The sequence below is a fragment of the Monomorium pharaonis genome, chromosome 2 (genome assembly GCF_013373865.1).
Source record: "Monomorium pharaonis isolate MP-MQ-018 chromosome 2, ASM1337386v2, whole genome shotgun sequence".
Lineage (NCBI taxonomy): Eukaryota > Metazoa > Arthropoda > Insecta > Hymenoptera > Formicidae > Monomorium > Monomorium pharaonis.
Genome location: NC_050468.1, coordinates 2,278,828 through 2,299,126, shown reverse-complemented (window position 1 = coordinate 2,299,126; position 20,299 = coordinate 2,278,828). Strand labels below are relative to the sequence as shown.

At 41.8% G+C, this 20,299-nt stretch overlaps 4 protein-coding genes across 4 annotated transcripts in view; all 4 read right to left on the bottom strand.

The window, feature by feature from the left end:
* Positions 1-20,060, bottom strand: part of LOC118644506 (peroxynitrite isomerase THAP4-like) — a 59,629-nt gene extending 39,569 nt beyond the window's left edge. The window contains exon 1 of the mRNA XM_036283152.1: positions 19,753-20,060. The gene's annotated coding sequence lies outside the window, so the exon portion shown is untranslated. The remainder of the gene's footprint in view (positions 1-19,752) is intronic.
* Positions 5,646-7,868, bottom strand: LOC118644323. The gene has a single exon (XM_036282583.1). It carries the CDS (start codon positions 7,866-7,868, stop codon positions 5,646-5,648), a length of 2,223 nt encoding a protein of 740 aa, XP_036138476.1.
* On the bottom strand, positions 7,902-8,693 carry LOC118644322. The gene has a single exon (XM_036282582.1). It carries the CDS (start codon positions 8,691-8,693, stop codon positions 7,902-7,904), a length of 792 nt encoding a protein of 263 aa, XP_036138475.1.
* Positions 9,123-10,871, bottom strand: LOC118644321. The gene has a single exon (XM_036282576.1). The coding sequence runs from the start codon at positions 10,869-10,871 to the stop codon at positions 9,123-9,125; it is 1,749 nt and encodes a 582-aa protein (XP_036138469.1).
* Positions 20,061-20,299: the final 239 nt, after the last annotated feature.

Here is a 20,299-nt window from a genome sequence, read left to right as displayed (position 1 = left end):
CAGGCGCTCGTCTCTTCCGTGAATCTCGGGCCAGGGGTGTCTATTAAGGCGTTTAAGCTAGGGGGTGTCCAGTGGGCAACGGGCAGCCTATTAAGGCGCTTTATTTCCACTACACTATTTTCATTGCCTACTGCGCACCACAGGGCAGCCCATCAGGGGCGCTCTCAGTCGCATCTACCATTCTCTCCCTACGTGGGCTATGTTGCGCCTCATTAAGGCGCTCCGTCTCTCGTCTTTCATTCCTGTCGCCGTTGTATCGCTCATCATCCCACTCACACTCATTCGCGCTTTCTGGAAGTGACCCACAATAGAACAGGGGTAACTTCTCTCACTTTCATCAATCTCCTTCTCCCACTAGCACCATTAGAATTCGCGTTAACTCTATCCGCGTGAGCAGGCAGGCATTATAAATAGAGATACACTAATTAATAAATTGAAAGAAAAAGAAATTGCATATTGCAATAAAAAATCCAATTAATTCAATCTACACTGGCGCAAAAAAATTTTGATCGATTTTTAGGCAATCTTCAAAGTGATGCAACTTTGCGAAAAATCATCCAAATTACATGTACTTTTTTTTAAATTAAAGGGCAAAGACTCTACTTTGAGAATCCCGAGGCAAAAGTTTGATTTGTTAAGTGCGAACCTTTTGTATCGCATAAAAACCAAATATGTTTTTCTTAATTGAAAAAAGTAAAAGTTTGTTATCATTTTTCACAAGTTTTTCGTTAAAATCTAGCTAATATTAATCCAGATTCTTAAAGTTTATTCTTTTCTAAGCAATTTAAAAAAAAAACATGTCGATACGATGTTTTTTGTTGATTGCACACGAGTTTGAAATTTGCACTGCATTTTAGGGCATTTTAGCAAATAAATACGGTATTTTTTTAATATCATGAATTTGGAGAATCAATATGATATTGCATATTGATTTTATTCGTGTTTAACTCTCTCTGTCCACTTCATAAATAACAACATATTCGTGCGCAAGTAAGCAGACACGGATATACATACAATTTTTTTTCGTACAATCGACCCATTGGCATTGAAATAGAAACCTTTGAGGAAAAGGAATTGAGCCGACCTCTCTCAAATTGAATTCCCAACCCCGTGGGCAGCGGACTGCCTATTAAGGCGCTTACCCTTCACAATCTCCCTTCAATCTTGTGGGCAGCGGGCTGCCTATTAAGGCGCTTACCCTTCACAATCTCCCTTCAACCTTGTGGGCAGCGGGCTGCCTATTAAGGCACTTTTTTTTCGCGGATTCCACTAATTCCCGCTGGCTCCCTCAACTTTAATTCTAAAGGTAACTCATCAATAATAACTCGCAATCGTTCAGACATGGAATTACGGATCTTAGCAAAGCCTACCCTTGGTTTCAATCAAAGGATAGAAAAGAGAGAAATAGAGCTGGATGAGAGGGTTTCCAACAATATTTAGAGCCTAATGTAATTGGACTACTTTTTCACTTTTACTTGACTTTAATATCATAAAACTCAATAACATTAAGATACATTCATGAATACGTATCGCCGTAAAAGACAAACCACTACATCGATAAGAAGGGAAAAGACATACAATAAAAGAACTGCTGACCGCTCAGCGGCTCGATCACTCTCCTCGATAAGGTCTCTTTGTAATTGTAGAGCGTTCTAAAAAGCCTGCCTGCCACGCGTTAAAATATCGCCATTATGGATATACTAATAATTCCCATGTCCATCCCTACTGCAGCACGCCATGACTCGCTCGCGGCGAGGGGGCCGTAAGAGGCAGTTAAAGCGTCTCAAGTGGCGCCTGATAGAGGCAGGGACGTTCGATCCCAGAGTCTTTGAGCAACCACGGTTTGTGAATCTTCGCCGATCCCCTAGCCCATTCGAACTAAATCCGCCTCCGAGGCCACCAAGGGCACCCGCACTTGCCCGGCCAGCTCCATTCCCACCAAGCGCCGCACGGCACTTTCCTCCGCCGCCACCCCCTATCAAGGACATCGCTCCCTCGCGGGCACCAACTAGGCCCGCTCGGGTAGACCGGAAAGTCCGGCCACCACCGCGCCGAAGTCCCCGGATCATCACGGACAAGGTTATCGTTGGGGAATTCCCGAGACTGGAACTCTCCGCAGGGGCAACCCCACGGTCGGCAGCCGTCTTTCAGAGGCTCGTCAAGCTTCCCCGAAAAACGGGGCAGACAAATAAAGAAAAGGGGTGGGCTGGTTGTGAATAAATAATCTAAAAATATAATAATTTATATAAGTATTCTATAAGAAAAAAAATATATATTTTTTTTTGTACACCCATATCTGTTCTTTCTTGCCCTTTTTTTCTTCACAAGATTCCCCTTCCAAAGAAACCAGTTCTCAGCAGGTTGCACTTTTGGGGAGCTACGGCTCTCGCTCGGCCCCCGCACACTTCCCCCCACCCCCAGGACGTAACATCCTATTTTGTGACAACGAGGGTGATGCGAGATGTTGTACCTTGCGGTGCAACAAAATGATTTTGCCGTACCTTGCGGTGCGACAAATAATCTTGTTGGGTTCGTTGCCTTAGGAGTAGGAACTCGCGAAAGGAGGCTTTCGTTAGCAGGGTCCTCGAGTCACATTGTTATTAGTAATTAACAAAAGGAGTGTTTATTCTCTGTAGTTACAAGGCAGTTCTTTACACTTGCGATCGGCGAAGGTGCCGTGTTGTTTTACTCAGAAGTGATAAGATACGGCGCGCGGCTCTGAGATAGCGCGCTGTATATTCGCTCGCTGAGTGAGGCCCGATTGCGCACATAAGCAATTGGACACAGTAGTATTTCCCGATTGGACACGGATCCGATTAGACACGAACTCAATTGGACACAGACCCGATTGCACACGGACCCGATTGCATACTGACCTGATTGCACACGGACCCGATTGCGCACCGACCCGTTTGCACACAGACCCGATTGCACACGATACAATTCCGCATCACAGAATAATGCAAAAACAATTTAGATAACACAGAAAATTTAGAATAAATTTTTATAAATATTTTACAAATTTATTTTTTAAAAATATTTTTTTAAAGTTATATAATTGTTTTTCATAAATTATTTAAAAATTATTATTAACAATATAAAAAATATATTTTTAAAATGTTCTAAGAAATATTTATGGTATATAAACTCGAAATATTTTTGTATTTTTGGATTATAATATTTATTTTTAATATTTCCATAAATATTTATCATAATTATTTTATACCTGGCAAACTCAGACATAAAAATACGTACAAATTATTTATTATAATATTTTCCTTTTTTATACATATTTTATAGTCGCAAACCCATGTGGTGCAGAAAATGCTTTATGCACACACACGCACGCACGCACGCACGCACGCAAGCACGCACGCACGCACGCACGCACGCACGCACGCACACACAGGGGTCGGTGTGCAATCGGGTCCGTGTGCAAACGGGTCGGTGCGCAATCGAGTCCATGTGCAAACGGGTCGGTGCGCAATCGGGTCTGTGTCCAATCGAGTCCGTGTCCAATCGGGTCCGTGTGCAAACGGGTCGTGTGCAATCGGGTCGGTGCGCAATTGCTTCCGTGTGCAAACGGGTTGGTGCGCAATCGGGTCCGTGTGCAATCGGGTCGGTGTACAATCGGGTCCGTGTGCAATCGGATCTGTGTTCAATCGGGTCCGTGTCCAATTCGGTCTGTGTCTAATCGGGAAATACTACTGTGTCCAATCGTTTATGTGAGCAATCGGGACAATCTCTCGCTCGCTCGAGATGTATCGGCTTGATTGACTATCACTGATCCCGCGGCCCGCTGTCCGGCAGCGGCTTAAGTAATGCCGCGGATTTGGTATAATAGTGGGGCAATCCCTCCGCATGACCATATATGGTCATAACCGCGCGCATCCGGCGCGCGGGAAATATTCGCGAGCTTAGCAACAATTGCCTAAACGCAAATATGTATTTCCGGTGGCATGATCGTTGCTAAGCTGAACTTCGCTAAATTCCATACGATGCCCGGTGCGTTGACCGGTGCGATGGTCGGCCGGCAGTGCACGAGGCATGTTACTTGACACATCGCGATAAGGAGCCTTCCTCGGCGAGCTATTCTAACATCTTTCTTAATTCAGATTTAATATTATTATATTATCCAATATTATACTATAATATTTAATTTTATTATCGGTTGTGAGTGCCTCGCTCACAACAGCGAGAAAAACGACAAATGTCTTCCCGAAAACGTCTTTGTGGAACCAATCAGTTATGATCTTGTTGTTCTTTACTCTCAACAAAAGGTCCAAGAAGCTGAGACAACGGTCTTTTTCACATTCTAAAGTGAACTGGAGTCTCAAATGGAAGCTGTTAAACATGTTGACAGGTTTCGGTATTTTTTTTCAGGGGTACAGATAATAGAATATCATCTACATATTTATAATAAATCGGAATTTCGAATTTCAACGCTTTCAGCGCTTTGTCCTCGAGATCTTGCAACACTAGATCAGCCATAATAGGTGACAGAGGTGAGCCTATCGGAGTTCCAAATGTTTGTGTTCGCGCGTGCGTGAGGTAAACGCGATCGCACGTAGGGACTGCCGGGATCCGTCCCGATAGAGACGCGAAGTGAGTGGGCAGGAATGCGGGAGGTTCACGGGAAGTGATAGGAATGAGGCGTAGGCGTAGATATCACTCACACTTAATTTATTTATTCCACAAACGAACGCTCGATGCGAGGGGCGAACCGTATCTTTTACACTGTGTCGGATATCTTGATACGCCCTGATATTGCGCTGCCTAATCGACGCGGAAATCTTGCAGAGCCGCGAGATCGAGGCCCTCGCGAATCCGGAAATCTTGCGCGCGATCCGACGGAGATCTTGTGCGCGAGGCAGATGACGTTCGCGGGAAAGATACGGTCACCTGCGCACGGACGTAATACACTTACAACATTCACGCGGATATGAAAATTAAGAATTGCTTGGCCGGAGCGGATTAATTAATAATTCACTCGCACTATCACGGCGCGACTGATAGGGAAAAGAGGAAGTGAATCCCCGCAGCTAGGATCGGCGGAAGATGGGAGAGATCTGCTGGACGATCTGATTTCGGTGCCGGGCTGCGAGAGACTGAAGAATTATGCATCGTAAAACAATGACGATCGGAGGCGAGAAAAGGGGCGGTAGGAAACCGATATCGAGACTTATTTGGGCATGGATTTGGACGTGCCCTTTTTTGGGCTTGTTTATTTGCATAGTTACCAAGATGCATAGTTACTGGCGATGCGAGCAAACGAAAATCGCGCGCGTGAGGAGCTAGTGACAGCGCCGCGCGACTCGGTGCATCGAAGAAATGAATTACACGGAGCTCGATAGCTGTCAGGAGCTCTCACTACGCGCGGATAAAACAGAGCCAATAAAAGGAAATGTTAGAACTCTAAAATGATTGTTATAGTCTCGAACATACCGCCCGCCTCGGAATTAAGTGGTTAATTCCGAAACGTCGTTACAGCAAAACGAAATTGCGAAGTTCCCTTCCGCCCGCCATGACGCAATACAGTAGGAATTACATGAATAAACGCGTATAAAACAAGTAACATAGAATTGATCGGAGAACGCTTAAATCGAACTTAGAAACTAACAGAACTAATAAATTAAAAAACGCATTTAGTTGCTCGACGCCTCGCTATCGATCGGGAGAACGCACAGTTTAACGATAGGTCGTTGATACTCGGACGTGGCTGTTTTGACAGTAACCACACGAACTAATCCGTCGGAACCAGCGTGACACTGTGTCACTCGGCCAAGCTCCCACTTACATGGAGGTAACATGGAGTTTCGTAAGAGAACGAGTTGACCGACCTGAATTTGTGGCTGGACTTGTCGCCATTTTGTTCGTTGTTGTAATGTGGTAACGTAATCATTATACCATAATTTCCAGAATCGCTCGGTGATGTGTCGCACGAGTTGCCATCGCGAAAGGCGGTTCTCGTTGAGTTGAAGAAGCGATGGTTCCGGATTTACAATCAGAGCGGATCCGACCAAAAAATGACCCGGAGTTAAACATTTGTAATCGTTTAGCGTGTTCGAAAGAGGCGCGATCGGACGTGAATTTAAGCAGGCTTCGATCCTGCATAACAAAGTGGTGAATTCCTCGAAGGTGAGCCTATGAGTGCCTAACACGCGACGCAAATGGTTTTTAACGCTTCGTACGCCGGCCTCCCACAAGCCGCCGAAGTGCGGAGCAGATGGTGGAATGAAATTCCACGTTATATTATCGGATGCGGTTAAATTTAAAAAATTAAGATTGCGCACAGCCACTCTGTACGCTTTGGTCATCTCGCGATCAGCTCCGACAAACGTTGTTCCGTTATCAGAATACATGGCTTGGGGAAGGCCGCGACGTGCGCAAAAACGGGAAAAGGCGTTTGAAAAAGCCGAGGTGGAGTAATCTCCGACTAACTCTAAATGTATCGCTCTGGTCGCTAGACAAATGAAAAGGGCGATATAGACTTTACGCGATGTAATGCCTCGACCCGCAGAAGCGCGAATCTGCACGGGACCAGCATAATCTACCCCGCAATGCAAGAAACTGCGAGCAGACGCCGACACACGAGCCTCGGGAAGGTCGCCCATTAGTTGGGTAGGAATCGCGGCGCGTTCGCGCGTACATACGACACAGTTATGAATTATGGATCTTACGATGTTACGAGCGCGGAGAATCCAGAAATCGCGACGTAACAAACTTATCGTGAGCTGAGGTCCGGCATGTAATGCCCGTAGATGAGCCTGAGTTACAATCAGCGACACCAATGGATGGGTCGCCAGAAGAATCGGATGCCGAACAGAAAATGACAGGGGGGCCTTAGCCAACCGCCCACCCACGCGTAGAATTCCGTTCTTATCAAGGAACGGCCGTAGAGCGAGAATCGAGCATTTAGACGAGAGGGGATGATGGTTGGCCAGAGAATGTATTTCAGCCGGAAATGTGCTCGATTGAATCTTTTTTAACCAAAATATTCGTGCATCGTTGCATTCCGATGCGGAAATAATAAGTGGTTGTGAGGAGGATGACAATGAATTGTCGTTAGAACAGGAGCGGCGGCATAAGCGTACGAACTTCAAAATATAGGCGGTGACGCGAATTAATTTAGGCCATGAGGAATATCGCGTCGGGAGATCCCAAGTGTCGTTCGGGGGAGAGCATTGCAAGGCTATGACCTTTTCCTCCAATGGAGCTTGCGGAGGTAGTCGTGCGTCGGAGCAAGGCCATGCGGGAGCATCAAGGCGCAGCCAAGATGGTCCGTGCCACAAGTTGTGACTGACGATTTCGTTGCCGAGTAGGCCGCGCGAAGCACAATCCGCGGGATTGTCTTCTGTCGAGACGTGTTGCCACTTCCCGTTTGGAAGACGAGATTGAATTTCATTGACGCGATTGGCAACAAATGTCTTCCATCGCGACGGATGCTGAGTCACCCACGCGAGGACGATCGTGGAGTCCGTCCAACAAAAGTACGGAAGATTGCTGTAACCGGGTGATTCGCGCACGAAATTGACAAGTCGGGATAGTAATAGTGCAGCTGATAATTCTAATCGTGGCACGCTTAGCGGTTTTAACGGCGCGACCTTTGATTTACCTACTAGCAAGGAAATGGTAGTTTGTCCCGACGAAACAACTTTAAGATACACGGCAGCAGCGTAAGCAGTGTTCGACGCGTCGGCGAAGCCGTGTATTTCAGCGGACTCAACGTCCGATCCGAGTCCGCACCATCGCGAGATCTGTAAATTTTTTAAATGCCCGAACCGAGAATAAATATCTTCCCACCGAGACAACAGAGTGGAGGGAAGCGTATCATCCCAGTCTAATTTCTGTCGCCATAATTGCTGCATAAGAATTTTCGCGGTTATAATGACTGGAGTGACCTATCCGAGAGGGTCGTACAGTTTCGCAATAGCGGACAGAATGGTACGTTTGCTAGATGGAACAGGGCTCGAAAGTGCGACGCTGAATTCAAAAATATCGGTGGTAGGATTCCACCCGATACCGAGAACCTTGATTTGTTCGTCAGGGGAGAAAGGTTTTTTGCCTGCCGAACTCAGAGTGGCGGGATCAAGATCCGCGAAGAGAGCGGGCGAATTACTGGCCCATTTTCTTAAATCGAATCCGCCGCATTTCAGGATAGCGATTACGTGGTCTCGCGCTTGTCGAATAAACTCCGCGTTGTCTGCGCCGAATAGAATATCGTCGATGTAAATGTTCTCGCGTAGAATGGATACCGCGAGCGGAAATCGGTGACCTTCGTCGTCGACGAGTTGTTTCAAAACGCGAAGAGCGAGGAAGGGCGCGCAGGACATACCGTACGTGACTGTTAACAGCTGGTAGTCAGTAGGCGGTTCATGCGGTGTTGCATTCCATAAAATGCGTTGGTAATTGAGATCGCGTTGATCGACGCGAATTTGGCGATACATCTTCGCGATATCGGATGAATATACGAATCGGTGTCGTCGCCATTGCAATAAAATTGACGTAATGTCGGTTTGTAATTTCGGACCGGCGAGTAAATGGTCATTTAACGAAGACCCGTTGGAAGTGGCGCTTGATGCATTGAACACAACGCGGAGAGGGGTGGTAGCGTTATTTTCTCGGATTACCCCGTGATGCGGAATGTAAACACACTGCATGGTTTCGCTCTGCGGTTGAGGCGAAGGTCGCATGTGATCAAGACGTTCATATTCCGCGAGAAATTTTCGATATTTGATTGCCAATGCCGAATTGTTTTTAAACCACCGCGTTAACGTGTTTAACATACGCTCGGCTTGGAGACGCGACGCTCCGATATCGAGAGGGGGAGGGGATTTAAACGGAAGGCGGACGATATATCGCCCATCGGAATTGCGAGAATGAGTGTCTCGGAAATGCGTTTCGCATTGTCTCTCTTGCGGCGAGAGAATAGATTGACGTGGAAGTTCCTCGACTTCCCAAAAACGACGAAGCTCATCCTCGAGAGCAGGAGAACACGAAATTTGGTGTGTGGAGATACTGGCGTGAGAGCTCTGTATGGATGAGTGCGACGGGGATCTCGCCGCGGGAAAATCAATCGGTCCGGAAATAATCCATCCAAGAACGGAATTTTGGGCGATCGGCTAGCCGACGTTTCCCTTGCGGACGCTGCCAAGAAGTAAAGTATTGTATAGATCGGCCCCAATGATAATACTGATGGGATCGAAACTTGTCGGATCCGGGTCGGCCCACGATAAATCCGAAAGGTGCGTGAACGCCAAAATATCTACACCGCGCTTTGGAACGTAAGTAGTTAACGAGCCGAGAATGAGCGCGTCAGATGAATAAGCCGGAGCAGAAGCGTTACGCGGGGAAATAAATATCTGTGTCGCATGTTTAAAAGTGCCGGCGTGTATACCACCGACGGCGGTGACGGAGATGGGCATGCGACGGCGTTTTGCTCTCAGGAGTTGCGCCAATGACTCGGAAATAAAGGTCATTTCGGAGCCTTGGTCGAGCAGGGCTCGCACGACGGCGGTGCGGCCCGACGGCGTCCGCACCGTTACCCACGCGGTCGCGAGGAGTATATGCGTTCGACGTCGCGGCGCGGTCGAAGCGGTAAGAGAATTCACCTCGGTTTTTTCAGCTGAAGCGACGGACGACGAGCAACTAAGTGACGCCGCTTCGAGAGCGATGGAAGAAGAATCCGAATCGAGATGGAGAAGCGAATGATGCCGTTTCTTGCAAACTCGACATGAGAATTTACTTTTGCACGACATAACTGTATGCTTTTCGCTCAAGCAATTGAAACAACGTTTTTGCTGCTTCACCATTTCTCGACGTTGATTCGGATTCTTTTCCCTGAACTTAACGCAGGAATTTAGATAATGGGGCGTGTCGCATAGCGGGCACTTTGGCGGCACGTTCGCTGACGCGGTAGCAGCGTGAACGCGATCGGATGGAGCGGTTTTTGCACCGGGCTTCACGGGGGCGCCGATTGCGTTGTTTTCCAATCCGCGAATGCGATGTTCGAGAAAGCGTTTAAGATCGTCGTACGTAGGCGGATCGTCGCGACCGCTTTCCTGTAAATTCCAAGCCTTCCGCGTGATCGGATCGAGTTTCTGCGTGACAAGGTATACGAGCATATCGTTCCAGAGGTTGTCGGTATTGTGATCCAAATTCGAGAAGGATTTTAGAGCGGCCGCAACCTTATCATGTAAAGATTGTAACTCGGAAGCCGATTCACGCGGTACGCTAGGAAGACCGAGCAGAGCGGAGAGATGAATATTAAGTGTGCGCCGCTTGTTCTCGTAGCGCGAGGTTAACGCGGCCCACGCGAGTTCAAAATTCTCCGCGGTAATAGGAAGATGCGTAATACATTCTGCGGCGCGGCCTTTTAAACACGAGGAGAGGAAATGCATGCGAGCGAAATCATTCAAGACTTTATTGTCGCGAATTAGCGTAGTAAACCGATCGTGGAACTGTGCCCATTCGTCGGGTTTACCATCGAACGGCGGTAATTGAATGGGAGGGAGATGCTGCAACGAGAACGCGGACGCGGTCGCGGGCGCATCCGCGGGCGCATCCTGACGTCGGTCGACGTAGAAGGTACTTGAATGGTTCGGACTCACAGTCGGCTCGAGCTCCTCTAAGCAATCCGCCATGTAGTCCAGAGCGGTGAGGTAGACATCCTGGGCTCTCTCGAAATGGTCCTCGCTGAAGTACGGGAACTCCTCTCGTTTGACCTTGGGAATCGCTTCCTTCAAAGCAGCATGCCCAGTCACGAATTGGCTCCAGTTGTCCTTGAGAAGCAGGATGCGGGAACGAATCTTTGCCGTGGTCAGATTGCCCTTTCCAATTTTTTTGAAGTTCTCGAGGGCACGTTCGATCATCCTCTAGATCGTTCTTTGCCTCTCAAGAATGTCCGCCATGGTGAGCGACACGGATTATCACGTAACTCACTGGAATCACCTCCGCGTGACCGCGAATTTAGAACTCACTCCGATCCGGCTCGAAGGACCAAATTTGTTCGCGCGTGCGTGAGGTAAACGCGATCGCACGTAGGGACTGCCGGGATCCGTCCCGATAGAGACGCGAAGTGAGTGGGCAGGAATGCGGGAGGTTCACGTGAAGTGATAGGAATGAGGCGTAGGCGTAGATATCACTCACACTTAATTTATTTATTCCACAAACGAACGCTCGAAGCGAGGGGCGAACCGTATCTTTTACACTGTGTCGGATATCTTGATACGCCCTGATATTGCGCTGCCTAATCGACGCGGAAATCTTGCAGAGCCGCGAGATCGAGGCCCTCGCGAATCCGGAAATCTTGCGCGCGATCCGACGGAGATCTTGTGCGCGAGGCAGATGACGTTCGCGGGAAAGATACGGTCACCTGCGCACGGACGTAATACACTCACAACATTCACGCGGATATGAAAATTAAGAATTGCTTGGCCGGAGCGGATTAATTAATAATTCACTCGCACTATCACGGCGTGACTGATAGGGAAAAGAGGAAGTGAATCCCCGCAGCTAGGATCGGCGGAAGATGGGAGAGATCTGCTGGACGATCTGATTTCGGTGCCGGGCTGCGAGAGACTGAAGAATTATGCATCGTAAAACAATGACGATCGGAGGCGAGAAAAGGGGCGGTAGGGAACCGATATCGAGACTTATTTGGGCATGGATTTGGACGTGCCCTTTTTTGGGCTTGTTTATTTGCATAGTTACCAAGATGCATAGTTACTGGCGATGCGAGCAAACGAAAATCGCGCGCGTGAGGAGCTAGTGACAGCGCCGCGCGACTCGGTGCATCGAAGAAATGAACTACACGGAGCTCGATAGCTGTCAGGAGCTCTCACTACGCGCGGATAAAACAGAGCCAATAAAAGGAAATGTTAGAACTCTAAAATGATTGTTATAGTCTCGAACAGTTTGCTTATAAATTTTATTGTTAAACGTGAAAAAGGTTGACAAAAGAATGAAATTAATGGCCTGTATAAAATTGTCTAACGGAATGGTAGTATTATTTTCGATAAATGTCCACCTATTTTTAATGCTCTGTATTGCAAGATCTAGAGGTATATTTGTAAATAATGAAGTTGCATCCAACGATATTAAGATATGTGTTGACGGTAAGTTTTTACCCGAGAGGGCGTCGTACAATCTGAAACTATCCATGGCGTGTCTATTGTAAATTGGTAGGTTTTCTTTAATAATTTTGTGTATGTAATTCGCAAGTGGATATAGGGCAGTGTTTACCGAAGAAACAATAATTCTTAACGATGCGTTCGGTTTGTGAACTTTAGGAAGGCCATAAGCTCTAGGTAAATTGGAGTCACTTGAATGAAGCGCCCAATAGGTTTCTATCTGAACAAACCCTTTACGTAATCACTCCCTCAACATATTATTTAAATTTCTCTCCAATATGCAACTCGGATCTTTTTTAACCACCGTGTGAGTGTTTTCATCTTGCAGAATTTCTTCCATCCTTGTAATATATTCCTGTTTATCTAGAGCGACAGTGACGTTACCTTTGTCCGCTCTCGTGAAAATAACATTAGGATTCTCCTTGCAAAATTTAAAAGTTGTTTTACGTAGTTTCAAAAGCTCTTTATCAATCTTGTTAACCATACGATCCTTTGTTAAAAACATGTGTAGTTGTGGAATGACCGCATTTCTCATTCTAGTTATTGTTTCTAGGTCCATGTATTTGTTTAAATTTTCCATATTTTTTATGATCTCGTGGACGATACTTTTTTTATTGAATCGAAGAGAAAGGCAAAAATTACTATCCAATTGTAATAGATTTGAGACTGTTTCAGGGATGTGTCTTTTAGATAGATTCATAAACCACTTCTTGTTTGTCTCTGATATGGGATCCTCGTCTTGTCCTTGAACTCATTCGGGTCTAAGAAAATCTCAATGCGCTGTTTTATGGTCACCTATTTTAACTCTTTAATTATATTTTCGTGTCCATTATTTCGTGTATGTTTAAGTTCACACATATTGGTAATTTATTATGACTGAAGAAAACTAAGTATAGTCGAAACGTTTCAAAATTAAACATTTTTCAACACAGTGTTATTAGTCGCGTTTATAATTATATAATGTTTATTTAATAAATTATAACGTATTATTTAATAAATTATAACGTATTAGGGAAATTTTGTCTTGGCTCGATATGTTTATTGTATTATTTTAAAAATTTTAGACTTTGTACGCATAAATCAAGCCTGGACCCAAGTAGAGCAGACATTTAAGAACAATACTACGTTTTCAGATAGAGCGTAGGCATTCTAATAAAAAAGTTTAATGAGTACGAAAATTTCGTGTCTAAAAAGAGCAATTTGAATATTTTTTTTAATTTTTGGTATGAAATTCAATTCATAAGCTGATATTAATACATAAACTTTAATTTTGGAAAAGGATTCCCAAATCTATAAAAGAAATACAAAATTTTGTTAATGATGTGCACAAATGACTCTACATTATCGACCTCGATCAAGTTTGACTAGCAGTTTAGCATCCCCTAAAGGCTCGAGTGGGCTCGAGGATCGGATCCAGCCTTGCTGTTACTCCTATCTTCCTCGTTCTTTTATATTTATATCTTCTCGATGGCTCACGTAACGACTATGTCTTAAGCTTAAGCGATCGACACGTCTTTTAAATTAATAAAAAATTTATTAATTATTAAATCATAACATTTAACATTTTTAAATACATTTTTATACACGAGTATATATACATATATGAATATTACAATATAATACGCTGCTAAAAAAATTAGTACATCATTTTTTCAGTAAAATTTTAAGCTGTTTGACGATTGATGCAATTCAGCAACATATATTTTATTAGAAAATAATAATTAGAAAATAACAATCAACAAGGAGATTTTGGACCTAACAGGTTGTTGCTTCTTTTATAGGTTTAAATAATAAAATTATTTGAATAATTTTTATAATATTTTCCTTGGCGGAAAAATTTTCTACAAAATTCTAAAAAACTTATAACGAACCTCCCGTCCGCCGGCTTTCATCGTCCGCGCGCGGCCCGACCGAACACCCGTCGGGCCGCTGTACGGGCACCGGCCCGTCATAAAGACACGTCTCTCATTGGAGACATCTCCAATGATCCGCGCACCGGCCCTCCGCTCACTCGATCAGCGAAGGGGGATCGGGCACGGAGGAACCCGAGCGCTCTCGGAGTCTTACGAACCTCCACCCGGACGGGTATAAAAGGCCGTCCCGGTGGAGGACCAAGTCACTTCTCGACCGACCGTATTCCGGCAATCCTGTCCGCCCGATACGACGAGAAGTCCTCCTTGATCAAGCAGTAGAGTGGAGCGTCTCTGCTTTCGCCAAGCGCTCTTGGCCACGATCAACTCACATCCTTATCCTGAGCTCATCAGTCGAGGGTGGAGTGTTCTCCGCCTTCGCCGAGGCAGTCTCGGCCGCAGCTCATTCCATCCTAAATACACGGCCCGGACACAAGAGATCGAGAGTTCTCCGTCTCTCCCGAGTATTTTCGGGGTCCGGTGCCGTTCCCTAAGACACACGTCATCTCCGACACGGGACGGGAAATTATCGGCCGCGCATCCACGATCACCTGCGCTCCGCGTGAACACGGCTCCGCGCCCACCACGCCGCGCGCTCCCGCGTCACGCAACTCTCACGCGGCACAGCGGGATATTACCCGACCTCGCGCCGCGACCCCGCCTTCACCACCGAACACCGCCGCGGATTCACACGAACAGCTGACGCCGAAACGTCAGCTATCCTGTACATATTGTAAATATATCTGTAAATATTCGTTTAAATATAATTATAAGAAACCAAGTACACCGTCGGGTACGATTCATTGCCTCAGGACCTTTCCTACCCTAGATCCCGGCGAGCTACGTCCGTGTAGGAAAAACGGTCGTTACAAACTACAACAATTTACAAAAGTGTTCCAATTCTAACATTTTTTGCTAGAAACTGCAGTAAAATGCTAGAATTGGAACACTTGTAAATTGTTTTTCAGAATTTTGTAGAAATTTTTCCACCAGGGTTAATGTAATTGTAATATATATTCCCGATATATATTAAAAATATTAATGTAATAATGTGATAGTATAAATTTCTATGTCAAAAGTTAAGTTATCGATCTTAAAACAATCGTATGAACGAGTGTGAATGTAATAGAAGCGAGCGAAATGCTATAAGAGCGAACAAAATAGTAATAGAAGTGAGCGCGATGAAAATAACACAGCTCGAGGACCGAATCAAATCTTCCTTGTACTTATTCTTCTCACAAAGAGAAACTATAGTACACGTTTTTTTACGAGGAAGGGGGAAAATGCACATCCCACCGGCCGTCCAGTGGGGTAGTGTGGGGCTTGCATCCACTAAACCCCCTCTCCTTTTTACTTTACCCCTTTTACCTTATACTTAAGATTGAGATTTTGGAGGCACTTATAAAAATAATAAATACAAATTTATTCATGTTATACAAACAGTTATAATATAGAAACATATGTAGTATATGTAAAATGTAATTTTTAACATAGAACGCATTTTCAAAATATTTCATAATATGCAAAAGAAAAAATGAAACTTTAAGAAGTTTTTACTTTGTACTTGTATGTTGCCGTTAATGAGCATGACGTAAAGATCGCAATCACAGTTGAAATAATTGTATAAATCTTCGACTAACAATTGTTGTCACGGGGAAATCATTTATAATAGAGATTTCCTTTAATCACAATTATCAATTGTACTTTTGATATTTTTATCTTTCTTATATTTATAATATAAGATAATTGTTAATATAATTATTGTTGTAATTTAAACATATTTTCATGTGTAGGATACGTATGTATCTTGTTATCTGTAAAATAACAGCAATATTTTATATGCTTTTAATTAATTATATCGCAGCTAATATATACTTCCTAAATTCTTTATTACAGTTTGCATCTTATAACGCATTATTGATAACAAAAAAATGCATGATTTTACAATTTTGTAGCATAATCGCTTTAAGATTCTGTGTTTATTCCGTGATACGACTTGTTAGTCGACAATTTATACAATTATTTCAACTATGATTGCGATCTTCTATATAAAATTGAAAAATTCATGCTTCTTTTTCTCATTATTGGAAAGTTATACTAGTTACAAAGTAACATGATTTGCAAACATTTATGACTTTATTTTGAGACATTATAGATATGCAATGGTACAATGTAGAAAGTATTTCTGTCCATAATAACGGAACGATAAGATGCAACAAAATAATAACAGATTAAGGAAGGTACCATATATCATATTTGTTATAAACATAATATATATGTAACAAATATTTAAATTTTATTTTAAAAAATTTATGCGTTCTATGTTATTATTTTTCATTGCTTATCTTTCTTTGCTTTGTTTGTCGTTGCTGTTTTTTAATTCTGTTTTGTATTACTAATTTTTCTGTGGACATTGCCTCTTTTTATAGCACAATTATTATATCTCGTGCGAGAATATAATTTTACTTTGATCATATATCGTAATGCTTGCAGTCGATGATTGTAGCATGCATTATTTTTGTCTAACCATCCACAATACTTTTTATTTGTTGCATTAATACACTTATTTGTTATTTTTTCCAGAATTTGTTTTGATGCCCAATAATATTGCCATACACGATTGAATGTCATTAATTGTGCTTGGACTACTTTTGTAAAAAGATCTGTTGATCGTATTAATTTTGTTACTGTAGGAGCATCTTCGTCTGCGTTTGGATATTCTCGAAATTCTATGTATATTTCATTTTCTGTTGCGTTATCCATAGGTGTTTTCATTATGTCATTACGACAATTATCGCATTTGGTTTTTGCAATACTTTGCCGTGCTATATATCTTGCAAAAAATGCTACTTTAATCATATATAATTAGTTTAATATTTTCTTTAGCTTCTACATTATCATATTCGTCAAGAATTTGTACATCTTCCATAAATGATTCGTCATCTGAATTAACGACATATTGTATAACAGGATGATTTGCATTCAACGCATTTTCTAATGTTTTAACAAGAGAACTTGGGGAATTAATAAGAGACTCAGCTTTTAAGCATTGAATATTACCTTTGGCACTTGTTGGAATGTATCCTGTACATATTATGTCTTAGAGAAAGTTGGATCATTCTTGCCGTAGGATTGGGATTAAATCTTCCACGTTGTCTTAATTTAGAGAATAAATGTTCAACCGAATCTTGATTGCATAATCCTGTAGCAAGTTCAAATTCTGAATATTGCCCTGCAAGATCGTTATATAATTCAAGTATAGCTTTTATCGTTAAAATTAAGCCTTTCAAACAAGGAATTTTTGATACTTTGTCAGGCGATGTAGACCATACCAAGCACCATTCGAGAAAGTCAGTTAATAACATTTTAATATCAGGATTTTTTGGAGACAATGGTCGTTTTCCACCATGTGTAATATTTAAACTGTAGGAATTGCAAGCATCTATTACTTTATTTAGATATTCTGTAAAATCAGCTGTTGCGTTCCATGTATTTGTTTGTAATAATTTTGCTTGTCCGGCAGTTTTTACTGCGGCTGCAAAAGTACGACTGAATAATTGAAAAGCTCTTTTCACATTTATTGTTTCGAAAGTGTTGGGACGAATGTGTGCTTCTGTCATATGGGATAATAAATTGGAACCTCCTTATGTGGCATCATCAATAGACCATGTCAATTCAAAATCATCAAATGATGTGATTATTTTCCCATTACAATACAAATTTTTATGTTTTTTTAAATAATTCGCCAATCTTTTTATTAGATATGGAAAATCAAATAATGCGTAATATTTTTTTTTTGTTATAAATGAAAAATGGATTTTCAAAATGCACGCCAAGTTTTACATACGTACCTTGATTATTAGGACCTTGATCACATATTACGAATTGCACATCAGCATCCGTTTTAACTAATTTATTTAAGCATTCTTTTAATAAAAATATTGTATCTTCGCCTTTAACACCTGTATTAAAAAGAAAATATGCCAATGGTTGGCGCCATGCATGATGTGCGTTTATGCTGTCTAAACAAAATACAAATAAATATTTTGTTAACTTGTATTTTCTTTCCAGAGGCCCTAAATCAACGAGCCCTTCTATTTCATCTAATTTGAGTGAATATTCCTCATATGATTTAATTGACATTTCGTCCCTTTTAAAGCACGCACTCTTTCCTCTACAGGCATCTTAGAAATTTTCTCCTCCAATTTTTGAAATATAAATTCACAAAAGCCTGGCATCATATTGTACTCTTCGTTCCATTTTTGAATCGTTCTTTCTGTTGGAAAATTGCAACCTGCCTTTGCAAATCACGTAGCGCTGAAGTAGAATAATAATATAATTGCTCCGATATTTTTTTTCTTCTTCTGAGTATGGCGCATTTGGCGTATGCAATTGCAAATTTATCGTTGCTTTTGCAACAGGGTGCAATTTTTTTCTTCCATAAATTTTTGTATAATTTTTTTCTTATTTTTTTCATTTGTGCGTTTTGAGAGCATTCGCTGAGTGTATCTTTTTATTCGTAATTTTAACTTTTTTATTGTTTGGCGTAGATGCTTATTTTCGCGTCTTAAATAACACAGGCACACAAAAAAAAAGTGGTTGGTCCGGCGGACTAGACTAGTCAATCCTTATGTATTTTGACCCGCTGAATCCGAATCTAAGGTCAGAATTGCAAAGTTAGCTCGCATTTCTTAACCTAAAAAGAAAAAAATTTTTTTAAATGTTGGTCCGGCAAACCAGACTAGTTTATTTTTATGTATTTTGACCCGCTGAATCCAAATCCAAAGTCAGAATTGCTGAATTGGCTTATTTTTTCCTAACCTCAAAAAAAAATTTTTTTTAAATGTTGGTCCGGCGGACCAGACTAGTCTATCCTTATGTATTTTGACCCGCTGAATCCAAATCCAAGGTCAGAATTGCTGAATTAGCTCATTTTTTCCTAATCTCAAAAAAAATTTTTTTTAGGTTAGGAAATGCGAGCTAACTTTGCAATTCTGACCTTGGATTCGGATTCAGCAGATCAAAATACATAAGAATTGACTAGTCTGGCCCACCGGACCAATATTAAAAAAAAAATTTTTTTTGAGGTTAGAAAATGCGAGCTAATTTTGCAATTCTGATCTTAGATTCGGATTCAGCGGATCGAAATACATAAGGATTGACTAGTCTAGTCCGCCGGACCAACCACTTTTTTTTTGTGTGCCTGTGTAATGAAAAAAGAATTTTTTTTGTGGTTTGAAAATGCGAGCTAACTTTGTAATTCTGACCTTAGATTCGGATTCAGCGGGTCGAAATACATAAGGATTGACTAGTCTAGTCCGCCGGACCAACCACTTTTTTTTTGTGTGCCTGTGTAATTTATTATTATATTTTTTTCATCTTTATATTCTTTATTTTTTATCTGCTTCTTATCTTTAATTTTTATTTTTGTTAAGGTCTTTTCGTGGATTGGTGGTTCGATTTGCATCCACTCCATATTACCTTTTTCTTCAAGTACATCAAAATTTAATTTCTATCTTTTTCAACATCCGCTAACGTTGTGGCGTTTTAATATTTCTCTATTCTTTCTTTTATATTACTTACATTTTCAATCTCGGTCACTTCTACAGCAATAGGCATATTTTCTATGTTTTTATGCTTATTGTTTTCTTTTGGCAAAGCAATATGTTTATAAGAAAAAGGTATTGCGCCGCGTTTTAATTTTTTCTTACCTTTTTTAAAAGAATTTTCACTAAAGTGATCTGCACACAGGCCGGCACGACGGATCGACTAGCAGACCACTTTTCCAAATGACTATTTCCTGAAACAAAATCAATACAAAAGATTACTTATAAATTTCCTCTTAACAATTTTTCAGAACATTTTTCCAAAAAACAATTTACTATAATGAACCAAAATCAGAATATTTCTTTAGATTTGATGTACTCAAAACTTAAAAATAAATATATGTTGTATAAGATATATATATGTATAAATATATGTATGAATTGTATTAAAATAAACATGTATAAATTATTAATAATTTGATAATAAATATTGCATAAGATAAATGGACCAATTTACAAATAATCTCAAATACTGGAATTTGCATTTTAAATACTTTTTTGTATATATAAACTATATTATATAGAATTACATGTAATTTTAATAAATTTTTAAGAAATTTACATTTCGTGAAAACATTTTATAAAAAGTAATTTGACTTTTGTTAAAGTTAGAACTTTAATGTATATCAAAAATATTTAAACTGTAAAAAAA

Excerpts from the sequence above, each read along its gene's own strand:
- LOC118644323 (XM_036282583.1), bottom strand. The coding sequence starts at position 7,868 with ATGCAGCAATTATGGCGACAGAAATTAGACTGGGATGATACGCTTCCC.
- LOC118644322 (XM_036282582.1), bottom strand. The coding sequence starts at position 8,693 with ATGCGACCTTCGCCTCAACCGCAGAGCGAAACCATGCAGTGTGTTTAC.
- LOC118644321 (XM_036282576.1), bottom strand. The coding sequence starts at position 10,871 with ATGATCGAACGTGCCCTCGAGAACTTCAAAAAAATTGGAAAGGGCAAT.